The 22,042-nt window shown below is 37.3% G+C and overlaps 1 protein-coding gene across 1 annotated transcript in view; it reads left to right on the top strand.

Annotated features, from left to right (window-relative positions):
• Positions 1-22,042, top strand: part of SPAG17 (sperm associated antigen 17) — a 124,019-nt gene that overhangs the window by 34,341 nt on the left and 67,636 nt on the right. Inside the window, exons 6-16 of the mRNA XM_076348037.1 lie at positions 261-455; positions 7,958-8,139; positions 11,200-11,355; positions 12,081-12,162; positions 12,522-12,640; positions 13,584-13,721; positions 13,804-13,917; positions 15,634-15,784; positions 17,456-17,686; positions 19,760-19,848; positions 20,511-20,627. Of these exons, the coding sequence (XP_076204152.1) occupies positions 261-455; positions 7,958-8,139; positions 11,200-11,355; positions 12,081-12,162; positions 12,522-12,640; positions 13,584-13,721; positions 13,804-13,917; positions 15,634-15,784; positions 17,456-17,686; positions 19,760-19,848; positions 20,511-20,627 (1,574 nt within the window). The remainder of the gene's footprint in view (positions 1-260; positions 456-7,957; positions 8,140-11,199; positions 11,356-12,080; positions 12,163-12,521; positions 12,641-13,583; positions 13,722-13,803; positions 13,918-15,633; positions 15,785-17,455; positions 17,687-19,759; positions 19,849-20,510; positions 20,628-22,042) is intronic.

Below are 22,042 nucleotides of genomic sequence, written 5' to 3' on the forward strand. Positions count from 1 at the left end.
ATCAGCTTCTCCTATTTTTCTCCTGGTGCTCTCCAAACAAGTTTTACTTCTGACTTTTATTCTTCCTGCTGAGTTCTAAGTGGTTTGCTATAGAAGACTTCAATCTAATGCACATAATATTTTGAAACTTATATAAAGTTATAAAAGAACTGTTTCTCTGAGCTTAATTTGCAGTATCCCTATATAGTCAAGAAAAAAATGAATTTTGTTTAGCTGTTGAATGTCCTTGCTCTAATCTGTTTTTGTTATGTTTTGAACAGATGATGAACCAGATGATGGTGCCCATCATTACTTTATAATTTTGGATTTCCACAACCCTCAGCTGTTGCCTGTGATGTCTGAGCTTGGGATTAACATTACAAGTGTAATTAGAATTTCTTCTGAGAATTATAAGCTGTTGCCGATGTACTTGGAAGCATCTAAACTTCAGGAACAATCTTTACTTTCACCTGAAGGTAATCCGGTCATAAGAACAAAATTTTTGTAGAAAGGCTATTTTATATCTAAGCAAGACTGTTCCTGCTGTGTTTTTTTCCCTCTCTGTGCCTTGTTTTTGTGCATACTACCTTGTGTTTGCCAGTGCAAAAATGGTATTGCCATTGCTTTGGTCACCAAACCAAATGGTTTGCCAGTGCAAAACTTGCCTCAGCTGGACAGTGGAAGGAGGGACTGACTAAGCAGGCAGTGGTTGCAGCCATAGTTTTCTGCAGTAGCCACCAAACAACAACATTTTACCAAATGTGTACTTCTGTGAATCGTTAGCCAGGAAGGTGTGTTGCTAAGCAAACTTGGCTCATTTGGTAATTTCAAGGGAGGTGCACAGCTGACTACTTTGGGACTGTGGCCCCAGCCAGAGAAGAATATGCCACAGAATAACACCCTGCAATTGTACTCAGCTGTCCCCAGGCTTTAACACCTCTCTTGAACTGGGATCCTGGTGAACAGCAAGCTAAATATGAGTCATCAATGAAAGCTAACCATACTGAGCTGTAGGAAGATAGCCAGTTCCCATAGATCAAAGGAAGTGATTATTCCTGGTTACTTGGCTCTCATGAGACCAGAGTTCTGGGCTCCACAGTACAAGAAAGATACTAATAAACTTGAGTGAGTCCAGCAGACAGCCACCCTATGAGGAGTGGCTGAAGAATCTTGGCTTGCTTGATCTGGAGAAGAGAAGGCTTATGGGGCACCTAATAGCATCCTTCTAACACCTCTGAGAAAGTTACCAAGAACACAGAACAAGACTTTTCACTGAGGTATTTGGAAGAAGAAATACAGGTTGTGATCATGAATGGCCTTTGAAAATTCCAGGCCCCAGAGATGAGGGAAAAGTCTGGAGCAAGGAAGACATACCCTTGCTGGAAGAGGATCAGGTCAGGGAATACTTAAGCAAACTGGACATATGTAAGTCCATGGTACCTGATGGGATGTACCCACGAATGCTGAGGGAGCTGGCTGGGGAGTCACTGCGAGGCTAGTCTCAATAACTTTTGAACGATCGTGGCAATTGGAAGAGGTGCCTGAGGACTGGAGGAAAGCAAGTGTCACTCCTATCTTCAGAAATGGCGGGAGGGAGGACCCAGGGAACTAAAGGCTGCTCAGCTTCACCTCGATCCCTGGGAAGATGATGGAACAGCTAATGCTGGAAGCAGTTTCCAAGCACATGAAGGACAAGTAGTTGGTCAGTCAGCATGGATTCACCGAGGGGAAGTCATTCTTAACCAACCTGCTAACTTTCTGTGATAAAATGACTGGCTTGGTAGATGAGGGGAGAGCAGTGAATATTGTCTGCCTTGACTTCACTAAGGCCTTTGGCACTGTCTCCTTATAAAGAAGCCAATGAAGTATGGGCTGGATAAGCAAACACTGAGGTGGATTGAAAACTAGCTGAATGGCCTGGCCCCAAGGGTGGTGATCAGTGGTATGAAGCCTAGTTGGAGGCCAGTAACTAGTAGTGTACCCCAGGTAGCAATACTGGGTTCAGTCCTACTCAACATCTTCATTAATGATCAGGATAGTGGGGCAGAATATACCCTCAGCAAGTACTCTGATGATACAAAATTAGGAGGAGTGGCTGAAACACCACAGGGTTGTGCTGCTGTTCAGAGGAACCTCGACAGGCTGGAGAAATGGGCTGGCAGGAACCTCATAAAATTCAACCAGGGCAAGGGCAAAGTCCTGCACCTGGGGAGAAATAATCCCATGCACCAGTTCATGGTGGGGGCTGACCAGCTGGAAAGCAGCTTGGCAGAAAAGGACCTGGCGGGGTCCCTGGTGAACACCAAGTTGATCATGAGCCAGCAATGTGCCTTCGTAGCAATGGTATCCTGGGCTGTGTCAGGTCAAGGGATTTGATCATTCCTTTCTACTCAGCAGTGGTGAGGCCACACCTGGAATCCTGTGTCCAGTTCTGGGCTCCCCAGTACAGGAGAGATATGAAGCTACTGGAGAGAGTCCATAAAACGACCACAAAGATGTTTAAGGGACTGGAGCATCTCTCATATAAGGAGAGGCTGAGAGAGCTGGGAATGTTTACCCTGGAGAAGAGAAAGCACGGAGGGATCTCATCAGTGTGAGAGCAGTAGAGTTGTACCAGATGCCGTCCAGAGGTCCCTTCCAACATCAACCATTCTGTGATTCTGTAATTGAAATAGAAGATTCTGGCAAGAGATAAGGTGGTGGGAGTCACCCCAAAGACAGTCAAGCATTGCAACAGGTTGCCTGTAGAGGTTGTGGGATCTCTGTCTTTGGAGATTTTCAAGACTGAGCTAGATAAAGCCCTGAGCCTGTTATCTGAATTTCATGTTGACCATGCTTTGAGTAGAAGATTGAGGTCCCTTCCAGCTTGAATTATTTTAAATCTAAGTCAAAGTCTGGTGATAAATAAGCGTAGGTGAGAAGACTGAGTTGGTAGCCATAATTGTTCATACATGTGTTTTTTGACCAGTAATTATGGTTCTATTTATAAGTGTGCATACTGACTTTCTGCAATGTTCTCTGTGGTGCTGGGAAATCCCTTGTAATGAATTCTGATGCTGTTGAGATGGCATGAGCAACCCAGTAAATGAGAGGAATGGTGTCCTGGGTATGTTGGGTAGGAAAGAGGGTTATGAGGGCTGTTTATGTTGGAGTGCTGAAGGACTTGAGATGGGATGGTGTGACTCTCTGCCATTCTGACCACTGATGAATACAAACCATTTCCCTATTAGTGTTGTGAAGGCTGAACTATTTCAGCATGCTATTCCTTCCTTCCCATTCATGTTGACAAACTGAGATACTCAAATTGCCTCATGGCAAATGCTACAGGTTAGATTGTGTGGGTACTAGGGAATCTGTCCCCAAAGGTGCCAAGGTGACCTAACATGAATCACATAGATTTAGCCTTTAAGACTTAGGCAGTCACAGAACCAACTGATGGGCTCAAAGAAGTAATGTCATGTTTGAATTTGTTTGATGAGCCATCTTATCTCTGGGAAAAGAATGAGAGGAAAACATAATTTCCAGCTTCTTATAGTTTTGTTAGAACTTGTAAAATTTAAAGGTAATGTCTTACTAGAAAATAGCAGAAACGTGGGTTTGTTTATTTTCATTTTATTTACAACACCTGTTGGGGTTGAGGGGGCAGGGGCAAGTTTCCCCGAATATTTCCAAAGTTATATTATCTTTTCTTTGTCTTGTATGTATAATAGAGGAAGACTTCAGTGAACTTAGATAATTAGTAAGTAAAATTTGTGAGGAAACTTTTTAAAGGGGGGAAAAATGTAAATATAGATGATAGTATCTTCTGTAAGTAGTATTATAGGTAGTAATGCAAGTTTTCTCCATTACTAAGAAAGGATAGGTTGCATAGTAAGAAAACAGCTTGGCTAAACCATGCATTCTTTGTGGATATATATAGATATAAGGAAGCATTTAAGAATTAGAAATAGCTCAGGTCACTAGGAATGAGAATATATGTTTATTATGAGCCTATTGGCACAAAATCAGAAATGCCAAGATACAAAATGGGATGCAGGAGGAGGACCAAGGATAATGTTTTTCTGCTGCTCAATAGAGAGGAAGAACTGTCAGGAGGTGATCCTGAGAAGGCTGGCAATGGTTAATGTTTGGGGGGGGCTTTTGGTACTTCTTGCTGGCATGAGTGTTGGGGGGGTTAATCTGTTTTCACTACAAATACCATTGCAGACAGGTGGTAGTTATAACTAGCCACAATTAATGCTGGTAGCAGAAAGATTCAGCTTCAAGTTGTGGAGGAATAGGTAAAATAACTGAGCAGTACTTAGCTAAGGTAGAGAATTTTTCAGCTGATTCAGATTGACGTAAATTGTATTCTGCCTGCCATTCTCATTTATATTTGAGAAGTCATAAAGAGCAAGTGAGATAGTGGAAAAAGAGCTGTGAGGAAGAGGGAAAGGAACACAAATAGCCGAGGCACTGTAATTGCTTAATTTCTGTCTGGAAAAATAAGGGAACAAATAATTTATAACCACTTAAAAGAAAAATGAGGAGATGAGTAACAGCTAGTGTATGCTGTTCAAGAACAAATCATGTCAGACAAGTTTAATTTCCTTACAAAATGAAGTACTGGTCTTCTGAGCAGAGGAGTAGTCTGTGTTGTATATTTGGGTTTTAATAAGGCTATTTCACATGGCCCACAGTGAGCAAGGTAGGTCTAGATGAAAATAAATATATAGTAGGTGCAGTTTCATTCAAAAAATCTTGGCCTCTGTAGAGTAACTGTTAAAGGTTTACTATCAAATAGAAGGATGCATGGAGTGGACTCGGGAATTTGTGCTGGGTCTGGTATTATTTGGTATTGTCATGGGTATTGGAATAAGGGGGTGTGATTCAAATGCAAAATGTTCTTGACAGAATAGAGAATAATAATCTGGAAAAAAGGCTATTCTGTTTAATATGGACAATGTAGTATGCTTATACAGGAATAATTAAATATACAAATAAAGGCTAGGAAACACATGGCTAGGTAACAGGTTTGAAAGATAAGCTATTATGCTGACTTCAAAAATGAACATAAGTCAGCAATATCACTATGCCACTAAAAAACAAATACCATCTCCAGATTATAAATGAGAATGTGTCCTAAAAAATACCTGAAGTAATCTTAGCATGCAACTCACTATTGAGGTAAGACCTTGTAAGAAATGTGTGCCAATCAGAAAAATTCCAAATGATGGAAAAGAAAATTATTAGGGATCTATAAAATTTTACCTATGAGGAAAAAAAATGGAACTGTTATCCTTAAGTTTAAGAAAAGAAGGCTAAATGATGTAGTGGAGAAATTATAAAAGTTTTCAAGTTTGTAAAAGGCTAGAACAGAAAATGAAGAGTTTAAATTGTAATAGAGAAAATACAATTTAGCAGGAAGAAACTTTCCACAGGTGAGGTTAATGAAGTACTGAAGTAGACTGAGTAGGAATATTATTGAGGCTTTGAGGCTTTTAACGTTATGTTAAGACAAACATTTGTCAGCAGCGATACAGGTATAGTTAATTGTGCCTTGGAGCAGGCATTAACTCAAGTATTTCATAGTTGAATGACTTACAAAATAGATCACGGTTGATCATTTCAGTAATGTATGGAGATACTTTTAGGAGGGAAGACATTAACCTATAAATGCAATCACGTTACAGTGTTTCTGTTGCTCCTAGCATGAATGCACATGAATCATGGATTAGGGACCACAGCTTTTGTGTTCTTTTCCTTCCCGGGTGTTTGCATCCCCTAATGGCTTTCATTTTGTGATGTTACCAAGTCAGGCACTCTTAGTACCCTTTCGTATGGTTAGTTTTCTGTTCCTCTAATCACGCTAGTAGCTGTGCTACTACTAATTCAGCTTTTCTGAGAACTAATGAGAGAACTCAGACCAATCTCTCAGCCTGACAAAATGGAGTTCATTTTTCTCCATTTCTGCTGGAAATGTGTGACCTAACACATCCTAGTGATTCTAGGATTTCTGTTTTCACAGTGATGGTTCAAAATCGCTATGCAATATATTAGTATATATTAGATGCTTTTCTTCCACTGTTATGTGATGATAACAGATTTGTTGTTGTTCCAAAATCATATAGTGTACTGCTGGGTACTGTCTCATTTCTATTACTGAAGACTTCAAGGTAATTCAGTTCCTCTGTGGGGTTATGCCAAATCTCTTCTGTATTGACAGTTTCTCCCAGCTCCTGCACCTTCTTTTTTGGTTACTCATGAAAACTTTAATTCATTCTGAGAGGGTTTACATGATCAAAATAAACTTGAGGAAAGAAAAGCCTTAGGACTGCAGGCAAAAGAATTAAGAGGGGAGGCAGGGCATCTAAAGACTGATCCTGGCAAGCCGTGATGTTTCTGTGAAAGGGGAAGCCTAAGTGTCATACGCATTTTTGTGTGTTCTTTATTATTAAACTTTGGAGCGGAGTTAGTAAAATGTTATTATTCTTCTATTGTAAAACAGGAATGTCTAGCTACAATGCTATTAGCACAGTGCCATTCACCTTTCATTCAAAAATCAAAGGGATTAATCCACTGACTGAGCAGCCCTAGATGCTGTTACACTGCCGAGATGTGCTTTCAAAGCTGAGTTTGTTAGGGGAACATTGCCATGGGTGAGGTATTGTCCTGATTTAGAGGATATCTTTTATGAGCAGATGAAAAACAAAGAGAAGGGATGATCCTGTGACTGGGATGAGCTGTTAGGAACATAGAACTGTTTAAGATCAAGACCATCTAGGCCAGTGATCTGTCTCCAGAAGTGCTCATAAACTGATGTCCAAGGGAGAGGAAAGGAAAGGAATGGAAGGAAAAGGAAAAGAGGAGTAGGAAAAGCACGTATGAAACTTCTCAATGCATACATCACCTAGCCACCAGTTATTTTTAAGTCAGGATTTTCCCTGATCCTGATGTGTTTTGTCTTTTTAGTAAACCTCAATGGATTTAGTTTGTTTGCTTTCTAAGTACTTGTACAGTCTCCCCATGAACTCATGAGAATGTCTTATACCTACAGAATCTTTTGGCAGAGTTCCCAGGTCTTCTACCCAGTTTCTGGAGTCAGTTAAGGGGACATATCTTCCGAATCATGATAAAAACATTTTATAAGTTAATTGGCAAACATTTCTGATGGCTGCTACAGGAGGCATATATAACTTGGAAAACCTTAAGGAGATGAGCATTTTTGGAAGAGTCCACAGCCTCACTGAGTTGTTTTGTTTTAAACCCATGGGGCCACTAGAATTATACAAGTGAGGTATTTGGCCTTCATACTTAAGTTTTAGAAGTGCTGAGCACCCATAAGTCCAAACGAAGGCAAGTCACTGCACGTTTAGCGTCCTTACATTTCTTAAATTAGGCTACAAAAAGTATGATTGATCTTGGATTCCAGAGTGATTGTAAGGTTGGCATTGGAGAGAACTTTTTTTTTTTCTCTGTAGCGAGAGCACCTTTGAAAATTGATCATTACTATGCAGTAAAAATGGAAATCATACAACTTCTAGGCTCGCTATCCACAGTCATTCTGTACCTTAATCTCCTTTTGCCCCAATTTCCACACCAATAAAATTGTGATAATAAGGCTTGCTTACCCTGTACTTTAAGAACAGGTTTGTCAAGGTATGTGCTGGCAGCTTTGGAAAAATGCAACCTGGGATTTTTACATTTTCTAGGTTTCAAACATTCACTGCTGTTGTTTAGTTTTGGGGGGAGAGGTAAGGAGGTGGTTCTGGTTTTTGGTTTTGAGTTTTTGTTTTTTTTTTTCTGAAAGAACTACCATGTTTTACTGAGGCTTTATCTTCCTGGAGTTTTTTAATCCCAAAGTTGGGTGTCAGGTTTTTGCTCAGACTCTGAGGATGGGAATATTTTAACAGTACTTACAGAAGACTAATAAATGATTTGTGCTTTCTGTAAAAGGGAGACGTTGTACCATGATTTATCTAATACTTATAAATTTTAGTTGTAGAAGCAGAGAAAAGAAAGAAAGATGAAGCTATCAAAGACCTGGAAACATTTTGGAAATACCTGGAGCCAGTTCTGAACAGTAGAAAGCATGGATCAAGTCTCTTTGATGTTGCCACACTTCATCACCTAGTTAAGGAGAGCGCCTTTCCCCCTGATTGGTCTGACAGAGAAATGCTGGTCAGTAGATTCTGCTTTCACAATGCATGGCATGCTTTGTGGTTTGTAACATTTAGGACCAATTTAGAAATGACAGGAATTTTAGCTTAGTCTTCTATGAAACAGAACCAGAGTGGTTAGTATATTTGTAACCTTGAAAAAAATTATTTCCTATGTGTCCAACAAGTTTATTCAGCATGTATTCACAAGGAGTCCTTTGAATAAAAATACCTGACTTGGAGTTTATTAATATTGTAGGCCACAGCAGCAGAGTTTTAAAACAGTCTGAGGTATTAAATTTACTCAGCATCTTTACATAGACCCAATTTGGATCTCATTAGAGAGTCAGATAGCAGTATGAAATAACACAAAAATTATATTTTTGTCCTCATAACAGCAGGTCTACTTACTGTATCTCAGAACCATCACATGAGAACAAATTAAAATGGATGCAAGAATGCTTTTTGATATAAAATGTTGTTTTAGCATATCCAATACCTCTTCTTTTTATCCAACCCAAAACATGGCTCTGGCTTATTAGTCATTATAGTCTGCTGAGTCAGGACTGTTTATTACTCATTATAGCCTGCTGAGTCAGGACTATTACTGGGCACTGGAAGAGAAAGTGAACCATTAGAAATTTTTTCCAACCTAGGTTCTCGAGTCTAGTGAGGTAAAAGGGTCCAGTATTTTTCAATCCACAATGGCAGCAGTAAAAAATATAAACTGCTAAAGCAAAATAAAGCAACATGCCATAATTTAACCTACTGTATTTGTAGTCTATATTATAAAGGACAGACTACACCCTCCTAACACTTATTTATAGTACATTAAATCCTGTATATAAACAATCTGGTGAGCTAGGAAGTACCCTTGATCCTGAAGGGATCAGAATGGAGTTTGGCTAAAGCCACAGTGGTTTCCAAGGCATTCACTAAAAATGCCTCAATTGTGGAAACGTGTAGGCTTGCTACTTACAACATTACTTATCGTTATACTCTTGATCTAATCTTAAAATATGAAGCCTATTTTGGAAAGAAGTTTTTTAATCTTATCTATCTTCCCCATAATCACATCTTATAGGGGACTGTTGCTATTCGTGAATATCCTGCGAGCAGCTATATTACAGCTGAAATAAAAGAAAAATGATCTGTCACTGAAATTGTTCCAGCAGATTGTAGTTGTAATTTCACATTCTTCTGTATCTCAGAATTCAGCAGAGCTCTAAAGAAGTGGGAACATTTGTAAGTTTTTTAAGAAACAGATGTGAGGAAGTTGTGAAATCATAGGTGGATAGAGTAAGTCTGTTCTAGTGGACTTCCTGGAGAGTCTCCAAGTCCTAGCTTGCTGCATCTCTGAAGTCCAAGATATACAGAAGGAAAACTCTTGTGACAAATTGTTAGACATTGATAGAAAAATGATAGAGTATTATATACAGCAAGTAATTGCCAGTCTCAGATTTCAAATATTTAGAAAGGAAAATATTTTCAAAAACTTTTTCCTTTCTTGAAGAGTCACTAGTGGTTAGACTCAGAGAACTTTTGACAAGCATCTGTGTCTGTCCTGAGAAGAGGAGAGAGCAAGTAAATTGAATCACAAAACTGTAATTATACATATAATATGGCTATACATATGTGGCTAAACTTTGCATGTGTCCCATTGAGTAGAGCCAGGTTGTGTTACTTGTAACTTTGTAAAAATTCTTGTTTTGTTTAAAAAATTGTGCATTCAAAACATTCCAATACTTTAACTGAAATTTTCATGTGCTCTAGTGATCTCTTGTAAGTAATATATGAATGAAGGTTTTTATACTAACCCATTTTTCAGAAGAGTATTGAATTGGAAAAACAAAGGTGCAAGAATATTAACTCTGAAAATTCTGTTTTCACAAATAGAACTTCTCTCCCAAATATCTCCTCTAGTCTTTAAATGTTATGAAAACTGAGACAAGTATTCCATAACTGATCAGTGATTTGGGGTGCTTGTTTTGAAGTGCCATAAAGAGGGTCTGAGTTGAAGAAAGCATATGCTTAATGCTCCTTAAGGGTCAGTTAATATATTTAGTGCTTAATGACAGTTGTGCTTCTTCACCATTTTTCATTTTAGGAAACTTAAAATTGAGACATCCAATGTTGATAGCCACCTCTTAGAGGCAAACTTCTTAATACAAGAGACTTCCTCTGCTTTCACAAAAGGGCTGTTGACAGAAATTGTCTAAAAATTATAATAATTTCATCTTTTCCACAATGTCTAGGATGTACAGGGGAAGAATACGTCTGTTAAGGCCACTGAAACTTAAGTGTGGCATGTGGTCTCAGATAGGGTTTTGGTATTTGTGCAAAAGCATTTCACATTTAAAATAGCGGTTGGTATTATTCTTTTTATTCCTCCCAAGCCTTGGTGAAAACCACAGTACACCACCTCAAGAACCTTGACTCTTTCCTTGTCAGACTTTTGCAGATACAGGACTCTCCCTTTGGGCATTCAGCTGGTATGCTGACATTCCTTTGCTTGCACAACTACGGAATTCAGAGTTCAGTACTTGAGGCTTTCTTTGTTTTAAAAAGGCAACAGAAAGAAAGAATATAATATGAGATGACATTGATTAGTTGGTGGGGTTTTTTAATTATTTTTTATCCTTCTAGGGCAGGAGAATAGTTGACCTTGCAAATACACTGTAGGTTGATCACCAGTAGAAACAAACACATATGATATGAAACAGTTATTTTAAGTCACCTCTCCTGTTCCTTCCCATCCAAAAAAATAACCTAAATTCCAGTTGCAAGAGAGCAGAGCTTAAACGGTTACTGTTAAGACAAGTTAGACTTTATAACAACTAAAGCAGTTGGGCAATACTCAGTCCACACTGTGGTGTGGCAGTGTTTAGGCAAATAAAGATGAGGAGGCCTTGTTTTCTAAGAATAACTCTATAAAACATTTTGAATTAGTGGAAAAAAATATTTTTGAATATTTTTGAACAGTTGTAGATCTGCTGGTTAGAGAGCTAATGACTCATGTGGCTAAGATACATGACACTTTTGTATGCAGACTTCATCCTTTGTATCTGATTTTCTGTCATAGCTTGCATTTGGCACTGCGCTGTTTGAAAGCATTGCTTGTTTGATGTATGACTGCCTGGACTGGAGAAGACAGCATTGTAACTACTTGGAAAACACCAAGTTTATTAATGTGCCTGCATTATCGGAGAGCAAATCGACACAACCACCTGTAACTGAGGCAAGGATCCTTTGTGCTTTACCATGCTTCTTGTAGAGAATACATAGTTATAGGCTAGAATTGCCTGTCTTTAATTCTGCGCTCAAAAATTCACCTTGGACCATCATTCCATGTGTAATTTGTTGTGAATGAAATTGGTTTTTTTGTCTTCAGCATTTAAAACCTAAAAAATGGAAAAAAAATAGCAGAGCATTGGGGAAACAAAAAAAAAGGAAAATTTGAAGGATCATACAGGTGCTGGCATAAAGTACCATAGGTGTCAAAACTACTTAAATAGCTTCAGATGACACCTTCTTGTGTCTGGAAAAATCACTATGCCTGCACGGAGCTACTATGTCTTGTTGCAGATCTGTGAACTATACAAAAAAGATTATTAGTTCTATCCAAGATCAGTTTCTTTATTTTGTTCATGGTAGATGAAAGCTTAAGTGGGTGGAAGAAAGTGACCTATAGGACATAAACTAGTGGCAGGGAAAAAATGGGCTTACTCCATTTGTAGCAGTACTACTGAATGCTCATTTAAAGCATTCATAAAACTATATTCTTACTATCTTGTTCCATTCAGCTAGGTGGGATTTGCCTCCCCTAATACCAGCCATTTAAAAGTTTAGCGTCTAGGGTATGTAACCAAAGCTAAATGAAATTAATTTCTCCCACCTATTTGTGCAATCCTCATTTGTTCCACTGTTTCTGAGGTTTTTTTACCTTTATTTTTGTTCCTTTAGGTACAACCAGCATCACAGATTACACCTTCAAAGAAAAAAGGGCAAGCAGAAGAAATTCTGCCAACAGTAATTTTGTCACAGGGTATGTCTAAAGGATTAAAGCGCTGGTCTGTAGCTGTTCGCTCTGTTGTACCATTCATTCATCTTGACAGCACAAATCCTTGAAATTATTTGCACAGTAAGCTGAAGATGTGATTTGATGTTGTGAGAGTAGTTTCTTGGTGAATACATTGTGAAAGTCTCTGGAAACTGCAGTGGTGATAACTAAGTACTTGAGAAAATCACTTTTTCGATGTGTTCCTAGTCACAATCAGATTTTAGAGTTCTACAGTAATGGACTTTGTTAGTGTTTTTTAAGAAAAATTGTCTGAAGGTTGAACTGGTTGGTAATATAAATGGGCATTTCTGAAGAAATTAATGTTTTATCTCTTATTACAACAGAGGAAGAAGCTTCTATTTTGGGTACTTCCGTGGACATGAGGTATTACAATGACTTGCTGAGTCAGATTCCCGAGGAATACTTTTCTGTACCCTTAATGCTGAACTGCATGTTGGAACAGGTGGGAATATTCTCTTCATAATTCCTGTGGCTAATTCGGTTTAGACCTGATATAATGAATTGATCAAAGATCAGTAAATCTGTCTATTTCAGCCTAAAATAAGAGACTGTGCGTGGAGGCACTGACCAAGGAGGTTCAATGCAAAGGAATCACAACTCAAAAGTCACTTCTTTGGTTTTCTTTTATGTTGTGCACTTACCCTGTATATACAGTGTTATTCCAAAATTTTTTTTTCAGGACTACATTTATAATATGTATTATTATATATATATATAATCAAATGAGGAAATCAAATGAGGAAAAAGATGTAATTTCTTAGCTAAGTCAATTACAAGTTTTCATGTCCTGCAACAATGTTATTGATGCTGAACTTTTACTGTGTTACTCAGTATAAAGGTCTTGGGGCAAGCCTAACATAGAAGTGGTGTATATCAATGCTAGTGCTAGACAGATCTGACTTTTGTTGAGTTCAGGCACAATCTATGAGTTAGCAAAGACCCACAGTATGATTTGGAAATCTTCCTTCTTTTAGAAATAAAATTTCAGCGCAATCTTTTTTTTTTTACTTTTTGCAATTTCGTCTGAAAATAGACTCAGGCAAAAATACTCAAAATAAGGTCCAACACCTGATACGCAATCAGTTTTTAATTATCTGTGTTCATTAACAATTCTTAACATTTCAAGTTGGAAATCATTTTCTTCTCATCCTTCCAAAAGTGAATAATAGGAGAAAATATTTAATTCTGTTTCCATAATCTTTGTTTTGGGCAGGAACTAACATGGAGAATTGCATTTTTACTACTTGTAGGAAAAAAAATGGTTTTCTTTACTGACAAAATTTATGGATGTATGTTTAGCTTATAGCAGGATCTGCTTGGTAGTTTTAATGAAGTTAAGCAGCAGTCATACTATAATGAAAGCTAACATATATCGTGTTTGCCAGGTTATTGCAAGTGAAGAAGACCTTACGCCACCTAGTCTGGTGGTGCCAGAGCCCCGGGCAGATGGGCTACATCATACCATTGCAGATCATATAGCCTCTCTCCTTCCTTCTCTTTCACTTTCTGAGAGTGAAAAAAAGGTTTGTGTTGTCTTTTGTTCATTTCCTAAAATGACAAATAAATCTGATTATTGGGGTTTAATACAGCTTTCTTTTTTAACAGAATCTGTATGACTACTTTTCTCCTAAATACAGCGAAGAAAAGACTGTCACCCCCAAGTACCCTCTCTTATTTAACTACCATGATACCCTGGCTCAGCGGTTGCACCTCCTGAAGGTATAGTGCTACCTATCATATATAAACAGTTCTAAAGTCCACAGGCAGTGAATACTCAATGCGCTAGAAAGGATTGAGTGGTGTTTTTACAAAGCAGAACAGTATAGCCTTGATTTTTCCTGCTGAGATGGACACGTGTGTTTAGTCTGCTTAAGAAGCAATGAGTTACTGCTACTGACAGAGAACACATCACAAACATAGAGCATTATATTGATTTCAGTGATCTGTTTGCATTATTAATAAGAATGTTTAGCCTTTGGCATAGATGAGAGATATTAGAGAACTCTGTCGATTTACTGTAGTCAAACACTGATGAAACTGCGGAAAATGAGATACTAACTTGATAACAGTGATTTAGTATGTAGACTAGATTAAATACTAGTATGTAGAGAAGTATAAGAAAAGATACAGATTTAGTTAGTGAACACAAGAAATGTGTTCAGGTTGGCTAAATAGTTGGAGCATAGTGTATACCCAAGACATTGCCAAATTCTAACAAAGGCAGAAAGGTTCAGAGACTGCAAGGTTTGGGATTATTTCAAAGTAACAGTTCCCAGACTTTCTGAACCAAAAAACCACTATGAATTCCTCAAATTTTTCCAAAGCCAGGGTGTAGTTTTACTGTTAAACTTTGAAAATACTCTGAAGGCAATACAAGTGATAATACAGTTCTAGATTTCACAGCTAAGGTATATCTGCCTGGCTTCATGAATTACAAATTGATTGATTACAACATTGATTAAAACAGTATTCAGAAACAAATTGAGCTTGACACATTGGAGATACTCAAGCAGAAGGCAGGACTGAGTAATCACCAAGAGAGATGCTCTTAGCAGGCATATGCTTGATATATATGATGTACTTGCTGCAGAGGAAATTCAGGATATAGCACAATGTTTGAGGAGTGGATAGAGGAAAGAGATTTGGAAGATACTGTCCAAGAAAAAGGTACTGTAAGTGTGTAATACTAAAAAGAGCAAAGCTGAAAGATGCCAATAAGTCTCAAAAGATAAATCTTAAATATATAGGGATGCTGCAGTCACAGACTGGTCAATGAGTTTACAGACTTAATTACTATGAGAAGTAGCACAGACCAGCTGAAAGATACGTGGAAGGTACCTGCTGCCTGTCTGAATAGATCAGTACATATTTCTGTATTCCAGAATTTTTTACTCTAGCTAGTACAGGCTATCTAGAAATCTAGAACTGTGTTATCACTTGTATTGCCTTCAGAGTATTTTCAAAGTTTAACAGTAAAACTACACCCTGGCTTTGGAAAAATTTGAGGAATTCATAGTGGTTTTTTGGTTCAGAAAGTCTGGGAACTGTTACTTTGAAATAATCCCAAACCTTGCAGTCTCTGAACCTTTCTGCCTTTGTTAGAATTTGGCAATGTCTTGGGTATACACTATGCTCCAACTATTTAGCCAACCTGAACACATTTCTTGTGTTCACTGTACAGGCTATCTTCTAACAAGTGTCTGTTGTTATGCTGTCAGTTATTCTCTTATGTATCTCATTTTTTCTGCCTAAAATATCTGACACCATGATTCAATGTACTGTGAGCACATGCTCGAATTTAAGTTTACGTCCAACTGACTTAAGCACATGCTTATGTCTTTTGCTATAAAAAGACTTCTTTATTCAAACATAATTTTCAGAAATCCACTGGTGTGAAAGTTTACTTTAACTCTGGTACTTTGGTTTTTGTTCCAGGTCCAGGAGAACTTAAATCCAGAAAAGATTGAACGTGAGATGATGGATAAACTGCCTCTTACAGAACTTACCCATTTCACCCTTCCTTCAACTGAAAACAACACTAAACGCTTGGCCAGAGTTCACGAGCTCATGCATTATTGTACCAGTGGTAAACTGATTTTCTTTTTCATTGATACAACTCCCATCTTTTTCTTCTGGTTGATGATCCTATTAAATAGCAGGAATTATAGGACAATTTTTTTTCAGCTGCCTAAAACCTTTGCAGAATTTCCCATTTTCACATTCTTGCTTACACCTTAGCCTACTATACAAGTTAGGGCTAACTTTAGACCTCAGTTTCATGGTTAATGGGCAAGGCTATATGAGTATTAAATATTGCGTGACTAAGAGCTGGAAGTATGTTGGAACTCATTTATTTATATTTGCAAACATAAAAACACTTACTAAATCTGAGGGGGGAAAAAAAAAATAGTTGTACAAATTGCTATTTTGATCCTAGGACGTAGAATGCATTTTGGGAGACACTGACATAAGCTGTATGTTTATTTACCAATGCCCTTTTGGTGGAGGAGCACATGTATCTTAGGTAGAAGATTTTTATTGGACAATAAATGGCTTTCAGAATGTATTCTGCGTAAGCTGTTGGTGTTAATGATGAAATGGCTTCTGTAATAGTCCCTTTATCAAACCAGGAATACAGTCACTTCTTCAACCATAATCACTTCTGCGGTTACTTTTTCTTTGGAGTGTGCATACCACCATGACGTACACTGAAACAATCCCAAAGACTGCATAAAACACCCTTAGGTAGTTTCGAAAGTTTATGCTAGACTACTGAGAAATATGAACATCCAAATCCCTTTGGTTACATTTATGCCATTGTATAAGGCACAGGATTTGAAGGTACTTTCCCAGCTATTCAGTCCTGAAATCCCTTGTGTTGAATTAATTTGCACGCGCTGCATGTTTCTAGTTGTTGGTATGTTCATTTTGGACATTAAGCTATTAAGGTATTCTGTATTGCTGTAGCATTCTAGCTGATGGGTGTCAAATTTGATGGTCTTCACTGGACCATACTATACTGCCAAACTCTCCCAACTGTTGACTTAGCTAGCAATGTCTTCACTTTTATCAAGAAGGTGATTGATTTAAACAAGGGATGAGACATCCAACATTTTCAAGATGTGTGACATGCTTGGGTGTTTACCGTAAAGAGAAAACATTTCAAACTGAAGATACTCTCTGTATGTTTTGTATGAAGATACTCTCTGTATGTCTTAAAATTCAGTCCTTCTCATGATTATCATTGTTATGGATACCAATGCATACAACCATAAATAGGATTTATTATGCCTTTGCACCTTGCAGACTTCTGTATAAATTATGTGTAAAATTTTGTCTGAAGAGAAAAAAACATTTTATACTTGGTTTGAGAAGCTACAGATAATAAAAAAGTTTATAATAATGGAAGCCTTTTTATGAACTGAAAATAACTAGTTGTTAACTGGTTTGATAAAGTCTACTCAGTATTTTAAAATCAACATCATTTATATAAAGTTAATGAGCCAAGAGGTATTCAGATGTAGGAAACACTTCATTTAAGATGGATTAATAGTTAGGCATATAATTTTGCAATTTGGAAGCATTCAACTTCGAATGCAGTGTACAATGTAGCTCACATAATTTGATCCAATACCATTAAGGAAATTGTTGTTGGCTTTTGCAGAGTTGCCAAAAACAATACACTTACATAGTCTTCTATTTGTCTTCTGCTGAGCCATAAGGACATTTTCAGTTAATGATTGTAATTCTTTTTTAGAACTTCTGAGTTGGGCTGAAGTAGAAAGAGCCTTCAGAGTGTTTACTTTTGAAAGCCTGAGGCTGACTGGGCTGAGTGACACTGGTCTCCTGGAGAGCTCTGGATCTAGGGTTGGAGGTGATTCTGAAGTGTCTTACATACCTTGGGATAATCCAGCCCGGTTTGCAAGACAGCTGAGACAACCATTCCTTATGGAAAAGAAGCTTAGTGAGAAAACTCCAAGAGGCTCTGGTAAAAACCTCTCTGTTTATGTTACTCCTGAAGAATTTAAATCTGCTATTTATTTTACCATATCATTTGCTATTTCAGGGCTCTGATTTTTCTTACTTGTACAAATCACTGAATTTCAAGTATTGTATAGTCTGTACATTGAGTATCTATGTAGAATTACTAGATAAAGACAAAAGCTAGCTATTTTGTATGACAACATTAACAGTTTATTTAAGCAACTCTTTAAAATGATATCTGTAGAAAAGTATGTACTAGAAAACTGTTTTATTGCTTATGACATCAAATATAATTTAGAGACATAAAATACTGAAGACATGCTTAAATACCTTTCTGAACACAGGCTTTTGTTAGTTATGATGGCAGCCGAGTCTTTACAAACTCAGTAACAGCCACAGAGTGAAATCAAAAGTGATGTATAAGGTTAATTAGACGATTACTAGTGTATGAGTATTAGGAAGTGGAAAGGATATATAACTTATACATGAGGACTCTAGAAGGTGATGTAAAAAGTTGAAAATTAAAAAAAGGTGTGCTATATGTTGTAATTACACAGGCATACGTACTTTTTTCTGTAAATTCTTTTCTTACTTAATTTGCAGTCTGTGCAATTAGTGTATCTTTAGCAAGTTACTGTGTGACATTTGAGCCGTTATAACTATCTCATTCATATTAGAATGGGGACATTTTAGATAGAAGGATCAGAGATGGAGATCTCTTGTAGACAATGCAGAGTGAATTTTCTGCAAGTTCTACATCATCTCCTTCTGCAGATTCTAACATAATGAAAAGTTGTTGGCCTGGAGCAGTGTTGGAGCAGTGTTGGCCAAGAAGCAACATTAAAAAGGAGATGATTTTTCTGGGATGTGAGAAAAATAGAAATTAGGTCAGTTTAAGCTGCTGTACCTTTAGATTCATGATGTTGCCCATGCTTTCCTAATATAGATGCCTAGGCAACCAGCTTAGATGGGATCCTTTCCTTAGAAGGTCGGAGCAGACAAAATTGAATCCTGCTTATCTGCCTCTCTTCCGAATTTTGGGAACCTTTTTTGGGTGTTAGTTTATTTTACTTTTATGCTGGTCACAATACTAAATATTGCAGTTACAAACATAGCTTCCAACATTTCATCACTTCTGCAACACTAAAGCAAATACCAGGAAGAGAAAACTTTTGCTTTCCGATTTCTTAAATCTTCTAAAGGCAGTCAGTAAACAGGTCCAGTTTCCTAGGGAAGCAGAGCCAGATATATGTCTGGAAGCTGCGCTGGTTATGAGCCACTTACGAACAAATACTCTCCAGAGTATTTTCTTCCGGGAAGAGTATTTTTCTTGTACGTGTGAATTTTGATCAAATATTAATGACCTCTGCCCTAACTCTGGGCATAAATAATTCTATTAAAAGGAAATTATTTCAGAAAATTATGAGAGCATAGAAGTTAGTCTCCATGTGATCCTATTCCTATCAGGTGCCCATTGTAACAATGACAGTTTATCAGGAATGACTGGTCAGATCCTCGGCAGAAGTAATACTCTGTCAGTAGCTTGTAGAACTCTATAAATCCAATTAATTTCAAGTTTAAAATGTTGCATTTTTCAAAAATATGTGAAAATATCAAAATAATTTATTTTGCCCTCTTTTTTATGTCATCTGTGCAAAGGAATGCTTGTTACTGATTCTTTTGTATAGTAAGCAGAAAAATGGTTCTTTGTGTATGAGTCTTGAGGACACTTCTTAGAGTATTTTTAATCTTTTGACCATGCAAGGCCAGTATAGGACAAATAAGAGGATGATTTAAGTGGGTCTTATAAGGAGTTCTTCTCTCTCTCTCTCTCTCTCTCTCTCTCTCTCTCTCTCTCATAAACTATGGCACTTGTTGCCCCTGGATTTCAAAGTGCTCTTGTAGGAAAGAAGTGTGGCAGAGCTGATCATGTATTTATTGGTCTAGTGTCATAAAAGGAAGCTTCAACTTGATAGCAATCTCATCAGGGAGGCTAAGGAAATTGCATCACTCCAACCTTAGTGTTTAGGGCTGAAATTTCTGGAACACTTCTTAAAATTCTGCTTTCAATTTCCAGGACATACAGAAACAAATGGCAAAGATGGAAGAGATGGTCTGGCTGATCCTGTTTTGAACAACGAATTGCATCTTTTTATTTCTGATATGGCAAGTGTGAGGAATGGAATAAACTGTGCTCTATAGCATGAGACAACAGAAGATACTGTTTAGTGACAGGACATGTTGCTGGGGATTCCTTAGCAATGCTGCATGCAAATGTCAATTTTGTGATGTTTGGCAAATAGTGCCATAAGCACTATGAAATCACTTTCTTTGAGTTCTAAGGTGATGGGTCTTGGTGAAGCTACTAATGACAATTCTATGCTGGTTTCACTGAATACCAGGGGTCAAATACTAGCATGAGAAAGTGAGAGAAATTGCCAAACTGTATCACACTAACAGACTGTGTAGTTTGGCATCTTCAGAAACACCTGCCTGCCATACAGCCCTGGATAAATATAGCAATTTTAAAATTACTTCATAGGACATGTTTAAATATTCATAATTGCTTACAGAACTCAAAAACATATAACCTAATAATAAAAATATTTAGATTATGTTTGCCATAAAAAAGCCAAGACCAAAAACCTTTGGGAGTAATTGTGTTTTTTATTAAATAGTGCCATACGGGTCTACACATGTGCAGCATTATGCAATTAACTGTGATGCAACATGGGATGCTGTCTATTAAGTCAACAAGATTACAGTTAATTTAATACAACTGACACTGAAAAGTTGATATTCATTATTTTGTTTTGGTGTATTTTGAGGTGAGTCTGGAAAATTATGGCCTAGGACCAAACTTAGAAGAAATAAAAAAGACACAGAGGCGTTGTTTGACAGACTGGAGTTTTGCTGAGCATTTTCAACCCCATGTTCTTCTTCAGGTATCTGTGAACTGACAATCTTATACATACAGTCACCCCTCAGAATGCTGTACAAAGAATTAGTAGCAGAGTACAGGGTATTTCCTTGCTAGGTAATTGATTCAGTTTTATCCCTTTTACATTTTTACCAAAACCCATTTTTCTTTAGCTGCTTTTCAGTTTCTTGTGTGAAATTTAGTTTGTAATGGGTTTTTATTTCCTGGTTTGGCCAAACTGCAGCTGTCCTTTTTGGTAGTGAGTCTTTTAGCTAAATGTGTGATGGAGGCAGAATGATCTTGCCCTTAGGGGTGATCCTCCCTGGCAGTTATGGGACTCATTATGTGATGTATGTGAAAGCATACTTTTCAAGTACCTATGCAGCATATGTTTTATGGGCAAATAGAAGATTTTATTGTAATGGTACTTCACCCTTTCAGGGCTACAAGCTTCATTTATAGAAATCTTGCAAGCTAAAGACTAAAACTCATCTTGCAGAAAGACAGAGCGACAAATGTGAAAGATAAGTTCAAGTGTAGATGGCTTAAGTTAGTAGGCATTCTCTTGGGAGGAGTGGATCATTAGTTCCTGTGCTGCCTTGAGCTTCATATACTGCAATTCTTATTTGATCCTGCCACATGCTATACATGGATGAAGGAAAGGCTGCTTGGACTTTTTCAGCACTGCTTTAGCATCACAACTTTAAAGTCTAGTCATACATTTCAGTACATGGGGAATTCCTCCTTGTGCAACATAAATAGCTAATACTAACTGAACTGTCAATAATTAGTGAATCTAGTCAAAAGATACTGGTGGAAAATAACTGCAACAGAAAATAACATTTTATAAGAATATTTCCATATTTCTTTATACTACATGTCACATCTGAACATAATTTTTACACCAGCTGATATTAAGGTTTTCATGTTTAAAGAGAATGTTTGTTGATATGGAAGTATTTCAGTTTTATCTCAGTTGCATAGTTCTGTAAAAATAGTACTTTCAAAGAAGGCTTTCTTCTAGCTATAACTATAAAATAAGTTTCAGCCTGTAGACAATGTGAACATTGAAAATGATGGGGCAGTACAGAACAGAGTGGAATAATACAGAACACAGTAAATCTCAGAGATGTGCAGTCATAGCATAGCAAATTGTATACCAAGTAAACTTAACTGAGTTAAAAACCAGTAAATTTGTTTTCTTTTTACCTGGTATATGATAGTTCTGCTTTTATTTACTATTTATTTATTTAAACACTCAATTAAATTTAAGTATTTATTTAATATTTAAATTTATTTGCTTATTATTTAGCTGAACTTTTTCATTCATGGCCAGTCTCAGAAGGTGGAGCATAGTGACTGCCTCTTCTCAATATGAATAGCAGTGGAGTTTCAAGTTCCATCTGCCTGAACACTTAGGATTGCTGGAATCCAAATGCT

Source organism: Aptenodytes patagonicus, chromosome 1 (assembly GCF_965638725.1).
Source record: "Aptenodytes patagonicus chromosome 1, bAptPat1.pri.cur, whole genome shotgun sequence".
Classification (NCBI taxonomy): Eukaryota; Metazoa; Chordata; class Aves; order Sphenisciformes; family Spheniscidae; genus Aptenodytes; species Aptenodytes patagonicus.